The 27,043-nt window shown below is 43.0% G+C and overlaps 2 protein-coding genes across 8 annotated transcripts in view; one reads left to right on the forward strand and one right to left on the reverse strand.

Moving 5' to 3' along the window:
• The first annotated feature begins 5,514 nt into the window (after positions 1 to 5,514).
• KCTD6 (potassium channel tetramerization domain containing 6) lies at positions 5,515 to 15,427 on the forward strand. Of its 5 annotated transcripts, none has more exons than XM_029244468.1 (3): positions 5,515 to 5,602; positions 12,701 to 12,770; positions 14,016 to 15,427. In XM_029244468.1, the coding sequence occupies exons 2-3, from the start codon at positions 12,744 to 12,746 to the stop codon at positions 14,700 to 14,702; spliced, it is 714 nt and encodes a 237-aa protein (XP_029100301.1). In that variant the 5' UTR covers positions 5,515 to 5,602; positions 12,701 to 12,743; the 3' UTR covers positions 14,703 to 15,427. The 5 variants fall into 5 exon arrangements, with proteins under 5 accessions (XP_029100301.1, XP_029100302.1, XP_029100303.1 ...); XM_029244469.1 differs by lacking the exon at positions 5,515 to 5,602 and adding an exon at positions 7,520 to 8,179 and having other exon boundaries at positions 14,016 to 15,414; XM_029244470.1 differs by lacking the exon at positions 5,515 to 5,602 and adding an exon at positions 10,055 to 10,202 and having other exon boundaries at positions 14,016 to 15,414.
• A 2,494-nt stretch (positions 15,428 to 17,921) lies between these two features.
• ACOX2 (acyl-CoA oxidase 2) overlaps positions 17,922 to 27,043 on the reverse strand; it is a 35,617-nt gene continuing 26,495 nt past the window's right edge. For all 3 annotated transcript variants that reach the window (XM_029242233.1, XM_029242230.1, XM_029242234.1), the window contains exons 14-15: positions 21,445 to 21,577; positions 17,922 to 18,272 (exon numbers count right to left, since the gene is read on the reverse strand). In XM_029242233.1, coding sequence (XP_029098066.1) covers positions 18,210 to 18,272; positions 21,445 to 21,577 — 196 coding nt within the window. In that variant the 3' untranslated portion in view covers positions 17,922 to 18,209. The remainder of the gene's footprint in view (positions 18,273 to 21,444; positions 21,578 to 27,043) is intronic.

Consider the following 27,043-nt stretch of genomic DNA (forward strand, 5'->3'; position numbering starts at 1 on the left):
GTGCTGTTGTGGGCCAGACAGACACAGCTTCTGCTCTCAGGGAGCCCATGGTTCAGCTGAGCAGCAGTGAGGCGAGGAGGGAAGGACAGGCACTGTGGAAGTTATAGCTGGGGGACATCAGCCTGGCTGGGAGGTCAGGGAAGGTCAGAAGGGCCTCTCTGACAACATGGTGAAGGACGAGGAGACAGGCTTGCCCCGGGCTGGGGGAAGCGTGTTTTAGGCTAAGGGAACAGCATAACGGAGGCCCTGAAGTGAAAAAATGTGCAGCGGGTCCCGGATGCCAAAATGTGGCAGAGGGGCTGGGGTCCTGAAAGAGAGAAGAGGTGCAGAGGAGGGGGCTGGACAAGTGGGCAGGGCCCAGATCCTGAAGGCAGTGGGAGCCACTGAAGGAGTTTAAAGCAGGGAGGGTGACACAACCAGCTTTGTGTTCTTTAAGGTGACTCACGGTGGAGAGAAGAGGACGGATGGGTAGTGTGGCAGCAGAGAGAATGAGGGAGGCCAGGAGGGGGCTACTGCAGATGCCCAGGATGGACAGTTTGGTGGCTTGGCCCAGCGCGATGGTGGTGGAGATGGAGAGAGAGGGAAGGAGAGATGGATCCAGGCTGCACTGAGGAGGAAGACTTGGCAGGGCTGGGTGATCTGGCACCGGGATGTGAGGGGGTGGGAGTAGCAGGCATGACTCAAAGCTTCTGGTTTGGACAGATGGGAGGATGGTGGCACCACTTGCTGAGCTGAGCTGGGGACTTGGGAGGCTTGGGGGTGGTGAGGCGAGAGGGTTCAGGTTTGCACATGTCGAAGGTGAGGAAGATGGTGGTGGACCACGGGGGACAGACTGTGAACGAGGAGAAACCCGAGGGGAGACAAGGAGAGCTGTGTTCAAATCTCTCTTCTCAGACTTGGCTGTGTGGCCTTGATCACCGACTTCACCTCTCCTTGCCTTCGTTTTCTCACCTGTATTCATGGGATGATGTGGGTCGTCTTCATAGTTGTGAGGGTGTGGTGGGAAGCCTCCAAGGTCACCCCTAGTGACCCCGCCTCCTGGTATTCAGGTCCTTGTGTGGTACCCTCCCACACTGCAATAGGGTTGGTCTGTGAGACCAAGAGACTATGGGTATGTCACTTTCAAGGCTGGGTTGTAAAAGACATTGTGGCTTCTCTGTTAGGTTACTTGCTTTGGGGGACGCCAGCTACCAGGTCGTCAGGAGAGGCTCATGTGAAGAGGAGCTACTGCATTCTGCGAAAAACTACATGAGTGAGCTTGAAGCAAATGTTCCTGCCCCAGCCAAGCCTTCAGCTGACTGCAGCCCCAGCTGACATCTAGACTGCAAGATCCGCTCCCTACCTAATCTGCTTACAGAGTCTTGACCTTCAGAAACTGAGATAAGAAACGTTTTTTGGGCTTCCCTGGTGGTGCAGTGGTTGAGAGTCCGCCTGCCGGTGCAGGGGACACGGGTTCGTGCCCCGGTCCGGGAAGATCCCACATGCCACGGAGCGGCTGGGCCTGTGAGCCATGGCCGCTGAGCCTGCGCGTCCGGAGCCTGTGCTCCGCAACGGGAGAGGCCACAACAGTGAGAGGCCCGCGTACCGCAAAAAAAAAAAAAGAACGTTTGTTGGTGGACTTCCCTGGTGGCGCAGTGGTTAAGAATCTGCCTGCCAATGCAGGGGACACGGGTTCGATCCCTGGTCCGGGAAGATCCCACATGTTACGGAGCAACTAAGCCTGTGTGCCACAACTACTGAAGCCCGTGTACCTAGAGCCCGTGCTTCACAACGAGAAGCCACCACAATGAGAAGCCCGAGCACCTTAACAAAGAGTAGCCTCTGCTCGCCACAACTAGAGAAAGCCCGCGTGCAGCCAAAAAAAAAAAAACAAATAACAAAAAACAACAAAAAGAAACGTTTGTTGGGAATTCCCTGGCGGTCCAGTGGTTAGGACTTGGCACTTCCACTGCCTGGGACTGGGTTCAATCCCTTGTCGGGGAACTAAGATCCCGCAAGCTGCGTGGTGCAGCCAAAAAAGAAAGGTTTGTTGTTTTAAGCCCCTAAATTTTGGGACAACTTATGATGCAGCAATAGAGGACTGATCCAGAGGATAAAAGCACTCAGCATAGTGCCTGGCACATAGTAGGGGCTTTAGGAAATGCAGCATCTGTAGGTCTGGAGTTATGGATTTGGGAATCTTTTGGGAATCTTTGGGCTTAGAGACAAGAATGGAATCCACAGAGGTGGCTGAGCCAGTCCACAGGGAGGAGTAGATGGAGAAGAGAGTATGGCCTTGGCCAGAAACCTGGGCTTAAGGAGTGGGTAAAGCAAGAGGAGGAGCATCTCTATGAGTCTAAGAGGAAGGAGGAAAACTAGAACAGGGCTCGGGGAAGAGGTTGTCCCTAGGAGAGTGTGGTCAGTGACATCACTGCAGGGAGGCCTGAGAGGAGCTCTGAGGAGTGTCTTTTCGATTCAGCAACAAGGAGTTTTCTGGTGGCCCTACAAGAGCTATGCAGGTGGAGAACCGGGCCCTAAGGTCAGATTGAAAGCTGTGGGTCGGTATATAAGGGTAAACACTTTCCACCCCTAAGCCCCAAACCAAGATGGTTTACAGGAGAATCCTATAGAAAATCCAAACCACAGAGAAACCCCCATCTTTTTTTTTTTTTTTTTTTTTTTTGCGGTATGCGGGCCTCTCACTGTTGTGGTCTCTCCCGTTGCGGAGCACAGGCTCCGGACGCGCAGGCTCAGCGGCCATTGCTCACGGGCCCAGCTGCTCCACAGTATGTGGGATCTTCCCGGACCGGGGCACGAACCCGTGTCCCCTGCATTGGCAGGCGGACTCTCAACCACTGCGCCACCAGGGAAGCCCAAAAAACCCCAATCTTATAGAAGCTGCTTTAGTGAGTAGACACTGATTCCTTAATTTATTTTTTTAAAATTATTTATTTATTTATTTGGCTGCCTCGGGTCTTTGTTGCGGCACGCAGGATCTTTGTTGCAGTATGTGGATCTTTCATTGTGGCACGCGGGCTCTAGAGCACTCGGGCTCAGTAGTTGTGCATGGGCTTAGCTGCCCTGCAGCATGTGGGATCTTAGTTCCCCAACCAGGGATTGAACCCCACGTCCCCTGCATTGGAAGGCGGATTCTTAACTACTGGATCACCAGGGAAGTCCCCCCTTAACTTATTTTATGAGGCTCATGTAACTTTGATAGCAAAATCAGACAAAGAGAGAATAAGATAGGAAAATAGTAGGCATATCTCATTCATAGATGCGGACACAAAAACTCTAAATTATTAGCAAATGAAATCCAGCACTATATTGGAAAAAAAAGCACATCATCAAGGAATGCATGGAGAGTTTAATATAGTAAAATCCATGGTGTAATTAATTACATTGGGGGGAAAATCTCACATTTGATAAAATTCAACACCCATTCATAATAAAGCAGAATAGTACATCCTTACGTTGATACAGGGTATCTACCAAAAATCTACAACAAACACCATATTTAATGGTGCCATATTAGAAGCAGTCAAGAACAAGATAGAAATGTCACTATCATCATTGTTACTCAACATTGTGCTGGAGATTTTAGTCAGTGCAGTAAAATAAGGAAAAGGAAATAAAGACTGGACAGGAAGATACCAAATGTTATTACTTACAGACTCTATAACTACTTACGTAGAAAATTCAAGAAAGCCTGTAAACTTCCTAGAACTAAATTAGAACTAAAAAAGTTTGCTGGATATAAGATTATTATATAATACGAACTACATTTCAATAGCCATCAGTAGCTTATAAAATACAAATTTGAAAATATAATTTACAATAGTATTAAAAACTTTGAGATGTGTAGGAATTGTTCTGAGAAAACCACTGACAAAATTAATTCCTCTCAGTTTTTAGTTGAGGAAATAGAAGCCCCGAGAGGAGAAATGACCCCTCCAAGGACACCAGTAAGCCAGGGGCAATTTTGGATTTTCAGTGGCACCAAATCCTGGAGATCTGTGTTGGGTAATTTCAGCATTACCTTTCTTCTGTAAAATATAAAACTCGTATTTTTCTGATTATAAATTCAGCATCCATGCATTCTAGAAAATATAGAAAATTCAGAAGAACATTTGGAAGTAGTTAAGTCACTAATATTCCCATCCTACTCCCTAGAACCAGGATCAATGATTTCGTGTATTTCCTTCAAAATTTTTGCCTGTGTATATTTACATTTTTTAAAATAAAATTAGGATTATACCATGTATACCATTTTGTGCACTGCTTATTTTCACACACATTTCCCTGTATCCTCACCTAGTCTTTTTGAATATGATAATGTAGCACTCAGTTATGTTGGTGAAGCATATGTCATTTATTTAACCTGTTGAGTTTTCAGAGAAAAACCAAGTAGCAGATATGACTGTGATGATCCTGCAGATAAAAGTTAAACCCCAGAGGCAGCTCACGCAATCGCAGCCATGAAGCGCAGGTGAGTTTCCAAGGCAAGTGGTTATCCTGCTGAAGGGGAAATGGCAAAAACCAACATCACATACCTGGTCCCACCTGGAAAGGGATGGAGATCTGGTTAGCAGGAAGTGAATGGGATTTGGAAAGACGCTATGCTTGGAGACCAATTAGCTCTGAGACTTTAGGTAATTCCCCACTCTTTGCAGCCTTGGCTTCCTTCGTGGCGGTAGCGGCGCCAGCTTCATCTAGGGCCGGCTCCTTCAGGCCTCAGAGCCTTTGCACTAGTCGTTTCCTCTGCTGAAGTCACTCTGCCCTTCTCTCCACCTGGCTGCCTTTCACTACTCCGCTGACAAGGCTGGAGAGGTGACCTTACTACCTATCCCACAGAAGGAAAGGCCGGGAGGTGCTCTGGCCACAGTCCCAGAGTCCAGATCTTCCATAGCCACTGTATCTGAAACAGAGGTCCCCTCCCCTTATTCTCCAACTGATTCATGTACCTCCCAACATTTATAATTATAACTTGTCATTATTTTGGCTACTGGCTGTTTCCTTGGGTCTTTTCTGTTTTCTCCTTTCAGGATGCCCCGCCCTCTTGGTGGCCGCTTTACTCTCCAGGCCTGGAACATGGGAGTTCTCGGGGCCCCATGAGAGTTCGTGAAATGACAAGAGAAACAACTGTGGGGACCCTAGGCCTGAGAACTTAGCGAAAACTGACGGGGTCTGGGCTGATCCCAACCTACAGGCGGAGGCGGGACGTCGGGCGGATTCTGGGCGGAGCGCGGGGGAATCTGGGCGGAGCCTCAGGGTCTCGATTGGGGCGTCGGGGCGGGGCTTCGGGGCTGCTGCGGAGTCGGTCTGACCTAGGCGCCCAGGCTACGCCTGATTGAGTTGTTCTGGCCGCTCGGCCCTCCGGCCACCATCCCACGCCGCCGTTAGGGGGCGTCTGCGCTCGTGGCGCCGCGTCTCGGCTGGTAAGGCGCCGCCCGCGCCGGGCGGCAGGAGCCGCAACTCCGGGCGCGGGCTCAGTCGTCCCTTCTGCCGCCGCCGCCGCCGCCGCCACTGCCGCCGCCGCCGGGCGCGGGCTCACTCGTCCACGCGTTCTCGTTCTCCGGCCGCCGGCGTCTCCCGGCCCGGCCACCACCGCTGCTGCAGCGCAGTGAGTAGTAGGGGCGGGCCCACGGCTTGGGGGCCCGGCTCGGGAGGGCCGGGCACTAGCAGAAACCCGCGCGGAGCAGCCCGGGGAGCGGGGTTGAGGGGAATCCGGGCGGCGGCGGGGCCGCACTGAAGGGACCGTGGGGAGCCCGGGCGGCGCGCTCCGGGGCTGGCACGAGCTCGCGGCGGGCTGGCTGCGGCCGGGGGCCGGCCTTGGGCGGAGGTTCCGGGCCCCGCCCGGGTGTGGGGGGACGTGCGGGGACGTGCGGGTTCGGCGGACCCGGGTTCCAGGCTCGGGTGCGTGCCACCCTCCCGGCCCCGAGAGTCTCCCGTCCCACGCCGGGGCCGGATCGGGGCGGGGGACTCCGCCTGCGGGCAACAGCGCAGCCCTTCCCGAGTGGGAGCACCTCGAGGTTTGCTCGAAAATGATTTGTTTGGGGTGGTGCTTATTGGCCACCGTTTGCCTTAATTTAAAGCCTATGGCAGGGCTTCTGAGCCCAGCCTTAGGAGATTTTCCGCCCCAAAGAGATTGACTGCAGCTGAGTTCTTTATGCTCAGATTTGTGTGTGTCAGGGCATTTTTAATGCTGGATGTCAGAGGTGATAAATGGCCGTGGAAAGGGGGAGCCCCTGAAGCACCTGCCGGGCTGTCAGTGGTGGAGGCTGTGTCTGGGGAGTGGGACTCGAGAAATGAAACAGATCCTGTTTGGATATTCTGCTGAAGTTATCATGTTTCTGCAAGTATACCAGTTCTAGAACAAGTTGATAATTCCAATTTTAGGGCTTTGTGATAGAAGAGGTTTGAGTGGTCAAGAGACCCGAGGTGACCTGGTTTGGCTAAGAATGTTTGGGGTAGCCTAAGTGTCCCTTACTCTTTCCCCTTGGCATGTTCATTTTCTTGCTGTCACAAATGCCTAGGTACATGAGTGATCCCAAGATAGGAAAGAAGGGAGGGGCCAGCATTTAGCACAGGACTGAGCCCAAGATTGAGATGTTTTCAAATGAACAGATGTGTAGCTAGGAAAAGGAAAATCTTTTTACCTGCATGGTTGGCAGGCTGAGAGAACTTGCCCTTGGCTGAGAACTATCAGGCCATACTAATACTTCATTTTGTTTAACACCATAGATATTAAGGATTGATGGTCAGGGACCGCCATAGATGCCATTTCTATGGTTTGTGGGATTTGAATTTTCATAAATCATATTTTAAAGCATTACTGCATAAAGGAATTCTAGCGTTCTATGAATCCCTCAGTGTTTCTTGGATTTTGATATTTGGAGTCTGTTTAAAATGGAATACACGTATTTATTTGGATTTGGTTTTACCTTGGAGATAATCCTGAGTCATGCTTTAGAGAAGTTCCTTCTGTGATGAAGAGCTCAGCTGTCTGGTGGTCTCTGTGGAAGCCAGATGCTTCCCTTTACCGTAGGTCTCCCTTCTGGAGCTCGGGGGAAAGGAGGATGGTGTCGGGGAGACTGGAAGCAGATTAAGAGGCCTTCTCTTTATGTATGCCCTGTCTCCATGCCCATGCTCTAAATTACTTGTGTTCACACTCTCAAGTTTCTCAATTTACCACAGAAATTTTATTTATGCTACTGCCACTAGTATTTTCACATTTGTTTGGTACTTGTCAGTTTACCAGTGGTTTTTTTTTAAAAATAAATTTATTTATTTTGGCTGCGTTGGTCTTCGTTGCTGTGCGCAGGCTTTCTCTAGTTGTGGCAAGTGGGGGCTGCTCTTCCTTGTGGTGCGCAGGCTTCTCATTGCGGTGGCTTCTCTTGTTGTGGAGCACAGGCTCTAGGCGCACGGGCTTCAGTAGTTGTGGCCCACGGGCTCTAGAGCACAGGCTCAGTAGTTGCGGCGCACGGGCTTAGTTCTCTGCAGCATGTGGGATCTTCCCGGACCAGGTCTTGAACCCGTGTCCCCTGCACTGGCAGGTGGATTCTTAACCACTGCGCCACCAGGGAAGTCCTACCAATGGTTTTTGATTCATGATCTCATTTTCTTTTCTGCAAGAAGCAGCTGGGCATAAAGAGTGATTTACTCAGAGTCTCATAATTAGTAATGGAGTCGACTTGGGATACAGATCCTCACCGGTGACCAGTTCTCTTTCTTCTGCGCTGGCCTGCCTGTGACTTCAGAATTCTAGTCCGGATCTTTTACCCTGTAGGCCAGTTGTTGCCTTTGTGTTGTGCCCAAGTGGTATCATTACTTTTGGGAAGGTGCTGTTATTCCGTTTTATTTTACAGAAACTGAGGGTAAGAGGAATTTTATGGTTTTGTGACTGTGGCAGCTCTTTAGTATTAAAGTCACTTTTCAACGTAGAGCGCCCTTCTCCTAGACCACAAAAGGATTAGTTTTCGGACAAAACAATCCATTTCTGCAGTGGTTATGGTTGGGATAACCTAACACCATAATCACATTCCCCTTGTGCGCCTGGCTACCTATGCCACCTTGTATGTGAATGTTAACCCAAAAGACTCCTTTAGATGTCACTGAACTAGTTACTATAAAAAGTATTTCACTTTCAAACTCCCACATTTCAAGAACAGAGAAATTCAGCGCAAAGGTAACTCAGAGGGTATGTATAGATGGAATTTATTGAGTCTTCTTTTCTGAATGCCAGACACAAAGATTTCAGTAGGAAGGTGTTTTAAAAGAGCTACCTGGAAACTTTGGGAAGGCAGTAGTTATACATTTTTATTATTTATTCAAGTTTGGAGGTGTGTATTGCAGTTATAGGTTATTATGTAGGAGCAGGACTTTTAGCCCGGAGAATTCTTAGTCTGTAGCAGAAATGATAAACCCAGAATATTTGTGTTAAATTAGTTCATCATAACCATGAATCCTGTAATTGAGTTCTGCAGTGGTGAGGAGAATGACTTTCAGGTGTTCTTATGCTACTCTTTAAGTCATTAACTTGTTGAATTGTGTAGTTTTCACATTTGCTACTATGGAAAATTCTTAGCGATTTCTTTTAAGACTTTTATAAATTCTTGAGTGTGTGTTTTCCTTAACATAATTATCTGCTAACATTACACTGTCAGAATTTGTACATTAGTCATAATTTTCAGTACTACTTTACATTCGTTGGGAACGGTCAGCTAGTTGTTTCCACATGTATTTTATTTGCGCCAAAGGTCAGCTCTTTTCAGGTGAACTGATTTTATAGGGTCAGAAGTCTTTCTTTGAACTTTACAATTGTTTGTGCTTGGCTGCATTCACTGTTGTTTAAAATGATCGTTAGAAAGGAAAGTCACTTTAAAGGAAATTTTTTTTCATTGTTACCTTCATAATCTCCATTCCTGGACAGTTTTCTGAAATGTTGGATTTTTCTTTGTCTTCATCAAGTAAAACAGGCCCATTTGATGCCCATTTCAAGATCTTCCTTCTGCTGCCTGTCTTGTGGTCCTTTAATTTCTCATTAAGCCCTCCACTGGAGAGTGCCAGAAGGGAGAGAAGATGAAAAGCAAATGAATCATTTTCTAACTGTTAGCAGCTCTGGAAGATGACTTGGAAATTGAAGCTATTCCGGAAATTCTTTTGCTTTCATTCATCTGCATTGTCTCTGAGACGGTCCTAACAGTCATCAGTCAGAGGTCGATTATCCAGCTCTTGGTTGACCAGGAATCTCTTTGCCTTTTTTTTGGTTTGTTTCTTGATGTATCTGAGCATCTTCACAGAGGATGTTTAGAAGTAAGGTGCAGAGATAAAATTTAAACTAATCAATACTATTTTTCCCCCTTAGAGCTCTTTAGTGAATGTTTTGATTTGGAGGGATAGTTTAGTAGTTGTTATTGGAAGTGACTAATAGTAACTTCATTTTATTTTGATGTATCTTACATACAAATGAAGGGAGGCTTTTGGGTACTTTTTAAGAAACATGGGCTTATATAGATTCCCATAATTGCTTTCCTGAATTATTAAGTTTGAGGTTCTATTACATCTTTGTACTGGAACAGAACCTTGGCTTTTGCTGTGGAACAGGTTCAGGGGCATCATCTAATTTTGTGTGTGTGTGTGTGTTTGCTCAAAAAGTTTCCTTGTTTTGATTTAGCAGTAAAAAAGAAAAAAAAAGGATTAATAGTGGACAGTCCTTGCATAACAGCTGTAACTTTGATGATGGCTGTTTTTTTACTTGTCTTTGGTCTCCCATTTCTTACCGTTTGGATATTCATGGAGTGGAGTTCTTTACTTCACTTAAGACAGAGGGACAAGGCTTCCCTGGTGGCGCAGTGGTTAAGACTCCGCCTGCCAATGCAGGGAACATGGGTTCGAGCTGTGGTCCGGGAAGATCCCACATAATGCGGAACAGTTAAGCCCGTGTACCACAACTACTGAGCCTGAGCTCAAGAGCCCGCAAGCCACAACTACTGAGCCCGCGTGCCACAGCTACTGAAGCCCGCGTGCCTAGAGCCCGTGCTCCGCAACAGGAGAAGGCACTGCAACGAGAAGCCCGCGCACCACAACGAAGAGTAGCCCCCATTCGCCGCAACTAGAGAGAAAGCCCACGCACAGCAATGAAGACCCAATGCAGACAAAAATAAAATAAATAAGTTTAAAAAAAGAGAAAAGACAGAGTATAGCAGCCTTCAATTACACTAGTGAGTAGGTTCTTGCTATTTTGCTTCAAGGGAATTTTTACAAACCCATTGTGATTGCTCACTTTGAGTTACTGTTAAATAATAAATCCCTACTAGGTGGATAGGGTTAATAGATGGCTGTAGGGGTGTTTTAAGTTAATCCTTTCGATTTCTCATTTCTTGTATTCTGTTCTTTCAGTTTCTATCCAATGAGGGGTTTTATGGAAAGATCTGGACTAGGAAACGCAAGCTCTTGTTCAGTTACTTTCTAGCTGTGGGGACTTGAGCAAGCCTCTTAATCTGCCGGTTCTCTCTTTTGCATCTCTAAAAGGGGGATAGTTATTCACGCTCTGCTACTGTATCAGGAATGTTGGGGGGGACACTCCCCCCCTCCCCGGCCCTGCCCATTACTTAAATTGTTTCTTTATTCAAGAACCCCTTTTCAGGTTGTGCTAATATGCCTGCAGAGTTCCACTGAGCAAGCTCTTCCCGGAAGTCCTCCATTTTCACATTTGGAATGGTTCTTGGTCTTCCTTTGCTCAGGTCTCTGCCAGTCCATCTATTATATAGTACTTTTTGTTTGTTTGTTTGTTTTCATTTTTGGCTGTGTTGGGTCTTCGTTGCTGCACGCGCACTTTCTCTAGTTGAGGCAAGCAGGGGCTACTCTTCGTGGCGGTGCGCGGGCTTCTCATTGCGGTGGCTTCTCTTGTCGCGGAGCACAGGCTCTAGAGCACAGGCTCAGTAGTTGTGGCGCACGGGCTTAGCTGCTCTGAGGCATGTGGGATCTTCCCGGACTAGGTCTCGAACCCGTGTCCCGTGCATTGGCAGGTGGATTCTTAACCACTGCACCACCAGGGAAGCCCTTACATAGTACTTTTGAATTTTATTCTGTCCTTCAGTTGCTGCTTGTTGCCTTTCTTCATAGATTGAAAGCTCCACGAGGGCAAGGACCATACCTTTCCTCGCTCTACCCTGCAGTAAATGTCGGTTGACTGAATTATTTTTGAGGCTGTCAGTAATGAATACTTCAGGTGATGGGAAAATGCCAAAGATGGGCATCTTACCAGAACTTTGGGATGACTGGCCTTTTAAATCGCTCAGTTGCTGATCTACTGATCTGTCTGTTGGATCAGTAACTGAATCAGGTGCTCGTAATACAAATTGGTAAAACGTGTTTCTTGGTTCTGTTACTTCAAATACTGTTTATGAAGCAAGTCAGAGGAATGAAAGGTTGTCACAACAGCCCTGAATTTGTTCCATTTCTCACCCTATAGCATGTGGAGACCTATCTATATCCAACTGCTGAGTGTGGAGAATAAAAACTGACCCCACGTTGTCTGGTCCACATTTTAGCTTGTTTGCTTTGAAGAATTTGCAAGGTAGAGAAATAGATGCTTCAGGCTCTGATTTCAGCCCCTGCTGTGCTATGCAAATGTTCTCTACATGCCTGAGTGACCTTTTGAGAAAGAGCCTTTGTGATCTTCTGTAGCTAGGGCCTGTTCTGGGAATTAGTGTGCCAGATTCCTCTAAAAGTGGGAAAAGTGAATCTGTGCAAAGACCACGTTAAGAAAAAAAAAAAACACAACCAAAACAGCGCTTTTCCTGGATAAATACCGATAACTCCATGTTTCTTACTGTCTTTTGCCAAAGCTTTTGAAATTTGCTCTGGAGTTTGCTTTGCCGGGTGATTTGGGGAATGATGTGTGTGAGGGAGAACTGACTAAAGCAGTTCAGTAACTGGGAAACTGTTTAAGTGCTTTTGAATTGTAGATAAAAATAAATTCAAACTGGCATCTTTAGTATCTGGGTGTTTATCAGTGTCTTCAGGCTGGCTCTCCATAAGTGCCAGGGGACTGACTCTCAGATGTGTAAGGTTCTTTTTGCCCCCAATTGTGCTTTAATGGTTTGGCATTTAACTGTTTTCTGTTTGTTTTGATTATTGTACAAAATGAAATGTATCATTATTAAAAGTATAATTCGTTTTTCTATTTTACAAAAGAGCTACCATTCTGACATACTTCTCCTGGAAAGAGAAACCGGTGTCTTGGAGGTTTATAGTTTTTAATGCTTTTGCTATGGTGTTTAGTTTATATAGCTGAAATGCTGATGAAAAAGTTTTCCCTTTCTCTCTTTCTCTTAACCTTTTTGATAAGGATCATCACAGGTTTGTACCAGGATAAGGTTGTAGAGGTAATCATAGTGTTCTCCTGTAGGAATTCTAAAAATTGAATTTTCGGAGAAGGTAGGTAGAGTTTGAATGACTGGTTTACTCACTAGGCTCTCTACCTTCTCTAAGTATAGGATAACTCTTTCTCTGTAAAGATTTGCCAGTCTCTTGGGGACCCATAGAAGGCCTTAGAGGAATCCTTTCCTCCCCAGATCTTTGCCTTGTAGCAGGTTTTAGTTGAGCAAAGATGAGTAGTTTTCTGGTGTTTGGCCTGCTCTGTTGGGTGAGAAAACTTTTCTCTTCTGTTTTCATAGTTTCATGCACTGTCACATGTCTTTTTCTCTTCCCCAAGTTTCCCTGGAACCTGGGCTCCCCGAGACGCAGCACTGGAGCAGATGGATAATGGAGACTGGGGCTATATGGTGAGAGGCTTTTGCAGATGCATTTTGAAGGCTGGCAAATTATTTTTGTGTGTCTTTCCCCGCCTCTTATGTATTTTTAGGTATAATACATCTCATAAGAATGAAAATTATCAGTGGTGCAAACCGCCCCCACCTCCATTAGTTTAGATGTATTTTTTGGTGTTTTAACTTTGTTTGGTGTTTTTAGGTAAGCAAGCTCAACATGGACTCTCTATGTAACTTTTGATAATCATTTTTGTTTTTGGTCTTTAAAGTATGTTGCCCTTAAAACTCTTCCATCATAGAGTAGTGACTGTTAAATGTCTAGTAGGTAATGGGTAGAGAGGACATTTTCTTGTGGTTGGGAAGGTTATCGGTTGAGAAGGTGCCACTTCTCCCACTAGCACTTTTTCTCGCATGTGCATGTGTCTTCCTATTTTCCTTTTCCTTTGGTAAGAAATATTTTATTTGTATAGTACCTGTCTTTATCTGTCTTATTTTATTTCTTAAATATGATTTTAAAAACCAAAGGTATGTATTATTTAGAGAAGCTTGCTTTTCAAAATTAAAGGCCAGATTGCAACATTAATGTTACAAAAGTGAATATACTATCAGATTATGAAATTTGAAAGCCGCTATTAGCCTTTGGGTATATGAGATTGTGTTGACCAAACTGTGTATTTTAACTTAGTATTTGATACTGGTATTTCCATGAAAAAGTTAGGAAGATTAGGTCTACACAAATTTTTATTTTTAAAATAAATTTCATGATTTCCCCCCTCCTTTTGAGGGGGAAAAGACAAAAGAAATATTGAAAGTAGATGTTTTGTGTTATCAAATCATTTTTATTCTATTTTATGTTAAATTGAGTTAAGAAAAATGAAAGTTTTTTTTTTTTTTTTTACTCTGAAAAAAACTTAAATGAGTATATTTGGCCTCTCTCCTCCCATAATATACTCTGACCTGAAAACTTCTCTCTAGATACTGGGCCTGAAATAAAGTGGCTTTGGAAGCCATGTCCTCCTTTTTTAGTGTAAGCCTTTGAAGAATTGGACGTATCCCTTTTCTCTATTGAAAGCAAATGTTAGATCCCTTCATCCGGGTGGGTTTCTCACTGAAAATAAAGCTATATTTTGCATCAGTGGATTGCTAGATGTGTTGTAGCCTGAATCTTTTGCTTTGCTTGTTACCACTAATTTTCTTAATCTGTCAAAGTTAGGATTTAAAAACATTTCAGATGACTGATCATTTTTTAAAAACTTTCAGATGACTGACCCAGTCACGTTAAATGTAGGTGGACACTTGTACACAACGTCTCTCACCACACTGACGCGTTACCCGGATTCCATGCTTGGAGCTATGTTTGGGGGGGACTTCCCCACAGCTCGAGACCCTCAAGGCAATTACTTCATTGATCGAGATGGACCTCTTTTCCGATATGTCCTCAACTTCTTGAGAACTTCAGAGTTGACCTTACCCCTGGATTTTAAGGAATTTGATCTGCTTCGGAAAGAAGCAGATTTTTATCAGATTGAGCCCTTGATTCAGTGTCTCAATGACCCCAAGCCTTTGTATCCTATGGATACTTTTGAAGAAGTTGTGGAGTTATCTAGTACTCGGAAGCTTTCTAAGTACTCCAATCCAGTAGCTGTCATCATAACCCAATTAACCATCACCACCAAGGTCCATTCCTTACTAGAAGGTATATCAAACTATTTTACAAAGTGGAATAAGCATATGATGGACACCAGAGATTGCCAGGTTTCCTTTACTTTTGGACCCTGTGATTATCACCAGGAAGTTTCTCTCCGAGTCCACCTGATGGAATACATTACAAAACAAGGTTTCACAATCCGAAACACCCGAGTGCATCACATGAGTGAGCGGGCCAACGAGAACACAGTGGAGCACAACTGGACTTTCTGCAGGCTGGCCCGGAAGACAGATGACTGACCTCCAGCACTGGGAGAAGTTCCTGGAAGTGGACTCTCCAGGAGATCGAAGAGGCTGATTTTTTTTTTTTTTTTAAATCACAGTGTGAGATTTTTTTTTTTTTAATATTTGTATTTATTTGAAGGCACTGGGGACCAGAAGGAAGGAAGTTTTGTGCTTCAGCAGACTCCTCTATGTTTTGTTCCCTTCACCCTGAGTATGCATGTGCCTGTTCAGAGCCTCCAGATACCTTTTTTATAAAAAGAAGTCTGAAAATCGTTATGGTATATAATCTACCCTTAACAGAGCTTTTTTTTATTACAGTGCTAAAATGATTTCTGATTAAGTAGTCCCTAACTCAACTAGAAGGCTAAAAATGCAGGAATGAAAGAATAAACAGAGTACTCATGATGCCTTTGGGAAAAATCAAAACATCATGTAGGGTGACCTAGTTTTCAGACCAATAAGCAGTATTATAATATTAAAGGAAAACTGTTCCAATCATTTAAAAGTACTTGTTAAGTACTGCTTTTTACAGTTATGACAACTGTTTCTTTCTATGCATATAAATCAAGCAACCAAATATCTGTAGCCATGGAAATGTCTGACTAGAAATATTTATATTGGCTTCTGAATACAAAATGTCCCTGTGGTAGAAATCTTACTTCTTATGCCTGGTGCAGTATAATTCCCAAGTGTACTGTCTACCAGAATAAATAAATAAATAAATAAATGAAATATGAAAATTAGGTTTGTATTTATTGATTATTGTCAGTTAAGGGGGAAAATCGTATTCTTTGTCTAAAATATGCATTGTTTTATGTCCCAGTAAATGCTGCCTATAGCACATTCGTATTTGATTCAGGAGGTCTCAGTGGAACTTTAGGATGTGGTTTATAGAATTCTATGCTGTTGAAGCAGGGAATTGATGGAAGTATTAGTTTTGTCTAAAAGAGTGTATATCTGGACAGTGAACGTACAGTTTGACAAATTTTTTTCAACTAGGACTTATTTTGAAGATTATAGATTTTTCTTCAGTAAGCCACCAGTTGTCATTGCTCTATGACCCTTATTCTAGCTTTGTATCGAGCACAGGGACAAACCAACTCTTTAGCCATTTTATTCTCATATATTATGGTGACCCACAAATGTATTTTGTTATTAAGGTTAAATTTCTGAGGAGAAGAAAACTGCAGTGAATGAAGGATCTAGAACAGTTGGAAATATCATGTACTTTTAAAAATTTTACTGTAGTCTTATTTTGCATAATTTCATTTGATTTTGCATAAGTTCATTTGATTCTATTTCTTGGAAGTTACTCACTGGAAGGATTATGTTAACTACAGTGAAACTTCCTAGTTTGCTAGAACACCTTTTAAAAGAAAGTTCAGAAATTTCTTCCCTGTTGTCTAAGGGAGGAGTAGAGTCCTGAGGCTGTGTGACCCGGGGAAGCTCACTCCTTTTCTCCTCTGAGAAGATTCTGAAATTCTCTTTCAAAGAAGGATGAGAACATTTACTTACATCCATTTCTGCCCACGTCTCTCTGAAAACTTAAGATTTGACAAATGGCCAATATCCAGAAACCTGTAACTACCCCACTTTTACCATCTTCAAACTAAAATCCCTTAATGTTATTGGTAGGTTGCTGTGGTTTCAGTAAATGTACTAAATATGAGGTTATCTTTTTAGAAAATGGTCTCCTCCTTCAAACTGATTAGTGGTTACCTAAAAAAGAGACAAGAAAAGGAACAGCCCAGCCAGCTATGTGTTGTTGAGTTAGCTGAGGTGAATGAAAGATGGAATTATTTGGGTTGAAAACAGGTATGGAAATGGGAATGAATAGTTGTTCCAAGGTTTTAAGAGTAAAATATCTATGAGGTCTCTTCCTTGTCCAGATTACTGGAGATAAGTTTGCTTTTGGTAAATTTTCTCAGATTTATAAATTATTAACAATTAAATGATTATTTATATGAGTAAATTAGGAAAAGTAGCCCGCTGAGATTTTTTGCAATTTAATTTGTTTGATGGTATTCAATTTTGGGTGTTTTATATACTTGGGCAGTTGAAAATGATGTGAAAAATGTAGGTTGGTTATATTTGGGTAGTTTGAGACAATTATGTCTTTTATGAAACTTTAAATCATTTTTACTTTGGAAGAGTTGATTTTTTAAACATTTATGTTAGTTGTATTCCTAAGGCTCTATTTTTTTCCTTTTCATTTTTTTAATTGAAGTATAGTTGACGTACAATATTATATTGGTTTCAGGTGTACAACATAGTGATTCGACATTTATATACATTACGAATTGATCACTATAAGTCTGGTAACCATCTGTCACCATACAAAGTTATCACACTATTATTGACTATACTCCCTATGCTGTACATTACATCCCGTGGCTTGCTTATTTTATAACTGAAAGTTTGTACCTTTTAATCCCTTTCACCTACATCCCATCCCCACCTCCGCCAACCACCACTGTATCTATGAGTCTGTTTCTGTTCTGTTTTGTTTGCTCATTTGTTTTGTTTTTTAGATTCCACATGTAGGTGAAATCATATGGTGTTTGTCTTTCTGTGTTTGATTTATTTCACTTAGCCAGTACCGTCTTATGTCCATTCATGTTGTTGCAAATGGCACAATCTCATTTTTTTTTATGGCTGAGTAATATTCCTTTGTTTATGTACACCACAGTTTCTTTAGCCATGCATGTATTGTTGGACACTTAGGTTGCTTCCGGATCTTGGCTGTTGTAAATAGTGCTGCAGTGAACGTAGGGGTACATGTATCTTTTCAAATTAGTGTTTTTGTTTTCTTTGGGTAAGTACCCAGAAGTGGAATTGCTGGATTGTATCATAGTTCTATTTTTAATTTTTTGAGGAACCTCCATACTGTTTTCCATAGAGGCGGCAACAACTTACTTTCCCTGCAGCAGTGCACAAGTGTTTCCTTTTCTCCATATCCTTGCCAGTACTTGTTATTTATTACCTTTTTAATGACAGCCATTCTGATTGGTGTGTGGTGATCTACATTTTATTTAGATTATACCAAGTATAGGCACTTTTAGAAGAGGATTGTTTGTGTGCGTGTGTGTGTGTGTGTGTGTGTGTGTGTTCTTTTAAGCCCTGGGATAAATAAATGTGTGCTGTAAGGACACAAGTGATAACTAATGAGTCTATTGGCTTTTGCTAGATCTAAAGCAAATCCTGGCATTTAACAAAATAGAAGCTGCAAATGGATAGTGCTACTGTTTTTTTATTGTGGGAAATTTCAAATATATTCGGAAGTAGAATAATGTAAACACCCACGTACCCATTGAATAGCTTCAACAATGATTCACTCCCCCTTTTTCTTCCCATGGATTATTTTGAAATAAATCACAGATATTTCATCTGCTTCAGTCTGTGTCTCTGGAAGATAATGATTCTTTTTAAAAAATACATACATATGTAGTTGTAGATTTTAATGATGCATATGCCATAGTACCATTACCACGTGGTGGTGCCTCTTGAATGCTGTTGATTATTTCATAGCCTGGATCTCCAGCCTTGTAATAGTGGTCTTATATATTTCTCATAGGCAGGGTTCCCCTGTTTGTAGAAAAAAGTGCATTGTTAAGACAGACTATTTCTGCCAGGATTAATGACTTTTACTTTCAAATTAAGTTTTTAGTTTCAAAAAAGTAACATTACATACGATTCTTCATTTTTTAATTTATTTTTAAAATTCATTTTGTGTGAACATATGGGGAAACATTTTTTCCAAAGGGCATCCTTCCTTTTCTCATGCAGATTTTAAATTGTGGATGCAGGTGGCCAATTAAAAAAACACAGCTATCATTTGCTTTTGGGATTTAATACAAATGAAAGGCTTGACTCTTTGAGGCTCTTTGAAATTGAACATGTTAACCACAAAGCAAGGAACCAGAAGGTGAAATCAGGTAAGCAATATTCTATGTCAGAATTGGGTATCCCCATTATTCTCTAAGGTGATGTCTTGATTTCTTTTCTTCACAGATCTACCCTCATCTTTTATAATATTTACTTGTTTACTTTTTTGCCTGTCTCAGTTAAAGCTGTAAGCTCTTTGACGACAGGGTCTGTGACTCTTTTGTTCTCCTGTGTCCTCAGTACCTAGAATAGTTTCTGGCATACATCATATGCTCAGTAACTATTTGTTGAATGATTGAATGAATGCATGGATCAGTAGGTGTGTTTAACGCATCTGGCAACTACTTGAATAATTTTCTGCAATAGAATAATTGGGGGGAAATAGGATTCTTATTTTGAAATTATCCCAAGTGGTTCTTTCACTGCTTGCATCTATAGGGAATCACTTAGATAGGAGTTCACGTGGGGAACAGGAACAGTCTTTTGCAGTTCATTTCGGAGAAACTGTCTTGAAATAGCATCCAAATCAGGAAAAAAGCCAAAAGGCAGAACACCATAGCGAGAGTAAACCATGGGAGTGCATCATCCTGTCTGGGGATAAAGCTCAGCACCTAACCTGCCCCAGACAGGAGAGACTCTTATAATTCTAAGACATTCAACACATCATAGCACTTTTCTTTTGGTAGAAATGTCAGTGAAATAAATTCCTGTGTGTACTTTTGTGTCTACAAGGCATGTTTCAAAGTAGCTTTTGTTTTAATTTATCTGAAATACCTGTAGTGTGCCTTTTTCTGCTAGTGCAAATGAGGAAAAATGTCTCTAACTGCAGTTTCAAAATTACCTACAGCAGATTAGAAACTACACTTTAAAAGGGCTATTTTGGTGGTGCCTAGAGGAGCCAGAAATGTAAGATTAGGGAGGCATATATTAGTTGTCAACCAAGTGTCGTTTTAACTAACTGGAAACATTCTTCAAGGTCACTTATAATCTCACATTCTTAAAATCGCTGTGCATGAAAGAGTCACGTTGCTGTACCTGTCACCTTTTGTGCAAGGTAATGTAAGCTAGGATCGCAAAAGTTTGCAGTATTGGGTATGCAGCAGGGTCCTTGTTCTGCTGCGTAGGTCACAGAACCATGTTCATTTACTCCGTAAATGCAAAGTATCTACTCTGTGATAGACCCTGAAGTTGGGAAGATGAAAACTCCATCCTTGTTCACAGTCACGTGGCCGGAGATAGGGAAGAGTGAATGGGATGGCATGCATCACCATCTTACCAAGTCTGCTGATGTTGTGGGTCAGTCATGCCCCTCATCTAGACAAGCCTGCCCTCATATAGTGTCCAGATTAAATTCTTTCAAGATGAAGAGTAGAAACAAGTAAAAGACAAGGAAGCCCCTGTGTTCTTTGGTGAATACGAGGAATCAGGAGAACTGGCATGTTTCCTTGTGTTGCTAGTAAAGCAGGTTTGAGCTAGATATGTCAGTGTTTCCTGACAGGTGTTAAGGCAGGGTAGGTTTTTCTCTCGAGTACCAAAGGGCATGTGTGTTTCTTTAGACCACAGGGGCTAATCTGGAGTGACAGGATTGCTGTAGTTCTATGCCAGGATTTAAATGTTAGAAAGTAGAGAGATCTAATCATTAGAAAAAGTAGCACACTAGAGGTAGCTTAACGGTACTAAGCAGTAAATGTATTGTATCTTCTTTAGGTAAGTTCTTTATCTTTCCTTGTTGAGTTAAAATGATGCCTTCCTGGAGACAGGGATTGGCCGTCTGGCTGACAGTCATCTTGGGGGTAACGTTGTGTTGCAACTTTAGATAACCATGTTAAATTAAGCTATGAGGTATGACAGGATGCAGAATTTTAAGAGCAAGTCTAACACCATGCTAAGTGTGAATGAAAGCCTGAGAGGTGCCAATTTGATGAGGTGTTAAGACACCTTTTCCGAAATTTGAAGAGGAAAGAGGTAAAAAACTAGACTTCATCATCTGAATTACATATCTGCATTATAGAACTTAAAATAACCTGTTGTATAGCTATAGAGTGTCTTTGTTTTGATCATCTGTATCAAATCTGCTAGTAAATGTTGGTTCCCCAAATTGTAAATACAGGGTTTATTTCTCTACTCCAGTTAATGTAGGCGTTGATATTCATAATGTTTCCCAATGAGGCTCATAGCAGAGAGTCTGGAATGCTGGCTGTAGACTGTTAGGATTTTATGAGTCCTCCCCTTTCTTCTGTTAATGAGTTCTCGTGTTCTCTCCTGGGACAGCTGGGGATCTTTTTGCCATAACCCTTGTGATTGTCATTTATTTGGCTTTCCTGGGGTACTGATGGCAGCGCAGCAGGCTTCTTTGTCCCTGGGATTTTCTTCCTTGTAGAGAAGGGGGAGGAGGCATCTCTAGCAGGCAGTGAGGGCTGAGAGAGAGACCACCACCCCCAAGCTTCCTATCACCCCTGAATACCTACTGTATCAACACGAAACTAAGAGTTAAAAGGCTGAAATTAAGATGGTTAAATCAGTGCAGTGATTTATCTTTTTATTTCTGTTACTTAAAAGCCACTTTGCCACTATGTGTGTATGCCCTTGTGTATGTCAAGCCGTGATTTAGAGCTTGGGCCTTTCTCCAAATTCCCTTTACCAAATTCTGAGCAATGCATTTTGCTTATTACAGTTCAGACTCAGAGTTCCTACCAGGCCACATCCCTGCTCCTGGTTTCTTTTATGTATTCTCAAAATATTTTAAATAGACATGCTATGCCAAGCAATTTCTAACCTAATGGGAATCAATTAAAATGGGAAAACATGGAGATATATTCACTGCTTGCTCTCGGCTCTCTTGCATAATTTATAATGTGTTCTATTCAACTACCTGAGTATTGGTTGGTGACCTCTGAGCCCACTGGAACAGACGTTCATAGACATTTCCGTCATAACAACCAAGTGCTGAATTTAAACACTGATCGGTGAAGTCAAAAGCATCAGTTAACAAGACAGCATCCCTTCTGAGAGAAAAAAACAAAAGAGTTGTATTTTAGATTGCTTTTACGAATCTGATTAATCTGGGATGGTGAATAGCAACACCTAATTAGAAGTTGCATCATTATCCACTTTTCGAACAACTCGGCTTTTTTTTTCTTTAAGTTTTAATTTTTGATCAGTTATATAAGCACAGCATAAAGAGTCAAATAGTTCTTCAAGGCTTGTTATTGAAAATCAGCATATCCCTGCCTCTCCCCTCCATTTCTTCCCCCCTACCCCAGAAGCAATCAGTTTTAGTCTTTTAGCTGATATTTTGGGAATTTACCCGAATGACTCTAAATGTCTTGTTTGTATTGCTACTTCATGTTCATTGGTGCTAGATATTATCTGTTGACTATTACAGAAGATACGGATTTATTTTAGCACCACTCTCCTCAGCAGTACCGGTCATCCCCCCTCCCCATCCCCCAACCTCTGCTTCCTCCCCACGGCCTTCCTGCCTCCCAATATAATTACAGTTTTGGCCAGACTGATATTCAGTGCTTACCCTGTTATGACTGTATGTATCCTGTATGTTAGTATGAGTTTATGTATTCTGTTCACGGCGGAGCCACGTTCCCACCACATCTCTCCTGTTCTAGGGGTCGCTCTCCAGCACTTCTGTCATAATTCTTAGTGATTTCACTGTCTATGTGGAAGTTCCTCTAAAACTTGATTTCTCAGTTTCTTGAATCTTCTCCCCATTGATCGTGTTCTACAGCCTCGCTCTGTCACTGTCTGCCAAGATCACGCACCAGGCCTTGTCATCCACATCAGCATCTCACTATAGTCTCAGCCATGTTCTTGTCACTGTCACCTCTCTTTCTAGCTTACTCCCTCTACTATTCTGACTTCTATGATTCTTATTTTCCCTCTCAAGCGACAAAATTATTTTAACCTATGGAATGAAATATTAAAATAATTGTTCACATGCTTCCCTTCCTTTTTTAGCAGAGGATATAAAATAAAATATGTGATTGTTTGCACTCTTCCTTAACCCTCGTTTCACAGAGTATTTGAGGTGACTGAGATACTGTACTTATTTAATCCTTTCTGGATGGCCTTTAATCATTATTATGAAATGATTTTCCTACAGGGCTGTTCATGATTCACCTACTGCCTATTTAAAGTCCCTCATCTACATGGTGTCACTTCCCTCATCTGTCTGAAATTCCATGGTCTATTATATTCACTCCCTCCAAACAATATTCATCAATTTTTCTTGCTTTGTCATACTTGTTTAGCAAAACCCCATTCCTCGTTATTTCCAGTTTTCCACCGACTTTGCCCCATACCTTTGTAACAATATATGGCTGGAAAAACCAATACTGACTGTTTTAATAAGGACTCAGGTGGGCCCTTATTGCTACCCGGCAGTCATATCACATTCTAATTCATTTACTCCTTCATTCTCTTAGATGATTATCTCCCACCTTCTCTTTGATCTTCAGATCTACACTACTCACCCCCCCATCTCTCTCAACCTAGATGACTTTGAGTCCTATTTCACTGGTAAAATAGAAGTGGTAAGAAGAGTTCCACAAGTTCCCACCCATGCATTTAAACATATGGGGTTTTCTCTCATAGTACAGGTAAACTGTCCAGGTTCCCAGCTCAGACCAGTCCCTCCTCGTCCACTAGATGCCTTCCCCTCCTGCCTAGTAGAGAGCAATGTTCCAGAAGTCCTCCTGCCTTTCCCCTATAACGTCAAAATTCCCCTCTCTCCCAGATCATTTTCATCAGTTTACAAACAAGCTGTCATTTCTCCCACCTAAAAACAATCATTTGGGGCTTCCCTGGTGGCGCAGTGGTTGAGAGTCCGCCTGCCGATGCAGGGGACACGGGTTCGTGCCCCGGTTTGGGAGGATCCCACATGCTGCGGAGCGGCTGGGCCCGTGAGCCATGGCCACTGAGCCTGCGCGTCTGGAGCCTGTGCTCCGCAGTGGGAGAGGCCGTAATGGTGAGAGGCCCGTGTACTGCAAAAAAATGAAATAAAATAAAAACAATCATTTGACTCTATTTCCCTCTCCATCGTCTGACCCATATCTTGGCTCCGCTTTGTGACAAAACTTGAAAGACTTCTGCTTGTTGATGCTTGCTCTTTCTAGTTCTTCTCCCCCTCTTCTCAACTAGATCTGTTCAGGTCTTCACTCCCACCATTCCACTGAAGCAGCTCTTGTCGAGGTCACCTCATCATCATCTTTGGAGGGTCCCAAGACTCTGTACTTGGGCCTCTTCTCTTCATACACTCACCCCTTGTGATACCATCCTTCTCATGGCTTTAAATACCAACCATATGCCAGTGACTTCGAAATTTCTCTCTCCCGTCTCTCCTGCCTACTAACATCTTACTTGATTTCTAGCAGGCTCTTCAAACTTGATGTATTCCAAACCAAACTCCTGACCTTCTAAACCTTCTATCCATCCTGCCCAAACCTGGCTCTCCTGTAGTCTTCCCCGTTTATAGTAAATGGCGACTCTGTCCTGGCCCAAAACCTGAACTCCTCTCTGTCTCTTACATTCCATATCTAATCTGTCAGCAAATCTTGTTCTACCTTCAAAATATATCCAGACTTCTACCACTTCCCACCACCTCCAGTGCTATCACCCTGGTCCAATGCAGCAGCATCTCTCCCCTGGATTATTGCAGCAGCCTCCTGACTGGACTCCCTGCTTTTCACTCTTGTCCCCCTCCCGAGTCAGTTCTTAATATGGCAGCTGGAGTGACCCTTTAGAAACACACCTCAGATCTCCTCAGATTGTGTCTGTCCTACGCTCAGAACCTTCCTTGTTCTCACACAAAGTGAAAGTCAAAGTCTTACGTCTTTGCAGTGACCTACACCCACCCCATTGTCGTTCCCAGTACACCCCTAGTTCTCTGACCTCTGTTCTCATTCTCCACCTCAGTCATGCCACTCCAGCTGCTGCGGCCTCTTCTCTGTTTGCTGGATGGACATGCCAGGCACTCTCTGGCTTCCAGCATTTGTACTTCTCCTTTGCCTGGAATGCACTTCTGCCAGCCAACCACATGGCTCCTCTCACCTCCCCACCTCCAGATCTTTCCTCAGACATCACTCTCCCCGAGAGGCCTTCTCTAACCTATTTGAAACTACAGCCCTCCACCCCCACCCCCAGCATTCCTCATTCCCCTTCCCTGCTATCTTTTTCTTCGTAGCGTTTATTACCACTTTGCACACTATATGTTTGACTTATTTTGTGTATGTGTGTTTTGTTTCCTCTCCTCCAGTCTGTCGCCTTTTCAATCTGAAACTCATATCCTTCATTTGAGGAGTATTTTCTTGAATTATTTTGTTAATGATTTGCTCCCTTCTCCTTTCTTTGTCTTCTCTTTCTAGACCTGTTCTTTAGATGATGGACAGTTAGGATCAGTCCTCTTACTATTTTTAGCTTCTCTCCTATTTTTGTCTCTTGCCTTTTTGCTTTCTTTCTGCGAGATTTCTGCAGCTTTGTCTTCCAGTCCTTCAATTGAGCTTTTCATTTTCACTATCATTAATTTCATAGAGCCCTTTTTTTTTTTTGGTTCTCTGAATATTACTTTTTAGGAAATGGCATTCTTGTTTTGTGGTTGCCATAGCTCCTCTTAACTCTTTGAGGATATTACTGATCTTTCAAAAAAGTTCTCTTCTCTGTGAAGTTTCATTTGTGACCCTCGAGTTGCCTTGTTCTTGCTTGGTCTCTGTCTTTTATGTCAAGGGCTTTCCTCAGGTGTCTGGTGATCCCTGAGTGTCTGATCATAGCTAAGAGTGGGGCATTAACTAGCTGATTAGAAGTCTGGGTGTGCTTGTCAGTGTGGGGTTCCCTGTGGGGTGAACTGGGTATACCATTGGGGGACCTTGGTGTCAGTGTCTTTACTTCTCTCTCCTTTGGGCTGGTCAGATTCTCTAGAGGAGGATCATGTTATCATTTTCCTGCAGGACACGAGCCTGGCTGCCAATTTGCTGGGAACCAGTGGGAAAAGAGGGCTGGGGGAGAGGACTGTCAGCATTGGCCTATAAACATTTATTCAAGGCCCTGTTTTCTGTAGGGTAGCCTGATGTTCTTCATCCTCAGCTATGCCTGACGTCCCCTAGTCTGTAGACCCTCTGTTTACCCTCCTGCCAGGGTGCGGTCAGGGAAAGCCTTAAAACTACTCAGACAGAAGGGGAACTGGGGATTCAACTCCTTCTGAAATAGACTTCCAACCCATCCTGTCACGTTTACCTTCACCCCCATTGCCAGAGGTCCCTGGTGCTGTAGTTCTTGAGGTTCTTTGGTGGCACTTGTTTGCTTCTTGGCTTTTCCTACTGCTGGTTTATGATTCAGTTTATTCAGGTCTGCTAAGTCACTGTTTTTCCATCTACTCTCCAAATTTCATGTTTCCTCTGCTGTTCTCTTTCTTTTGTGGGTTAATGCCTTTTAAAATTTAAATTTTTATGGGTTTATGCCTTTTTAAATTAATTTACTGACGTTTTAGTAGGGTTTCAGGAGGGAACAAAAATAAATGCATATGTTCAGTCTGCCATCTTTGCCTGGAAGTCTCCCACCTGAGATTTTATGACCATTTAAACAACTAAAAACTGTTTTGGTCAGTTAATTACCATAACACAGAGAGCTGGTTCTTAGTGTCACTTAGAATAGTGTGCCATCCTTCATTTGTCATCTCAGAAATCTGAGGGCGATACTGAATAATCGAGGCATGGAACACAGAACTGTTAAAAGCATGGAGTCTGTTACATACCTAATTACCCTGCAGTAGTCGGAAGGTTACTTAGGAACCATAATGTGAGTAAATCAGTTTGTGGGTTTGATGCATGCATACGTTGTCTATTTGTGTCAGTGCTGTCTTTCTTGTCTTGAATTGTAAGCCTCTGGGGCCAAGGGAAGCACTTAGCGTGCTGTTGGAGATTAAAAAAATCATGCTTATAGGTATTAAGGTGATCGTTTGTGTTTCATTATCACTGGCAATCAGGGCTAGAACATTATTGTCTTCATGTGCTTTTAAATGCCAAGCGTTTCAGAAAGTTAGATACGCTTGGGCTTGAACTGTGCAGTACTCAATCATGCTATTAATGGTTTCCACCACTGGATTCTCTATATTAGGGAAAGTTTAATACCCAGGGAATAATTATATCAAAGGTAGTTTTTGATAATTTTTGAAGATTTAATTGAACAGACATTTACTGACCACCAAATATCTGTTAGGTGCTTATTTGGAGTCATATGTAACATGTTGCATATTGTTAGAAAGAAAAAGAACCTGGTCTAGTTTTTTTTTAAAACCTCCTTCATGAATATCTTATTTTATAAAAAAAAATTCAAATCTTTGTTTATTGGCTGGGCCGCGTGGGATGCGGGATCTCATTTCCCTGACCAGGGATCGAACCCATGCCCCCTGCAGTGGAAGCGCAGAGTCTTAACCACTGGACCGCCAGTGAATTCCCCTTTCTTTT

The sequence above is a fragment of the Monodon monoceros genome, unplaced genomic scaffold, assembly GCF_005190385.1.
Source record: "Monodon monoceros isolate NGI ecotype Baffin Bay Population unplaced genomic scaffold, NGI_Narwhal_1 Super_Scaffold_3, whole genome shotgun sequence".
In the NCBI taxonomy this organism is placed as follows: Eukaryota; Metazoa; Chordata; class Mammalia; order Artiodactyla; family Monodontidae; genus Monodon; species Monodon monoceros.

Coding starts and splice junctions, on each gene's coding strand:
- KCTD6 (XM_029244467.1), top strand. CDS start 10,699: ATGGTTCTTGGTCTTCCTTTGCTCAG. Junction 10,725..12,700: donor CTTGGTCTTCCTTTGCTCAG/GTCTCTGCCAGT, acceptor CTCTTCCCCAAG/TTTCCCTGGAACCTGGGCTC. Junction 12,771..14,015: donor ATGGAGACTGGGGCTATATG/GTGAGAGGCTTT, acceptor AAAAACTTTCAG/ATGACTGACCCAGTCACGTT.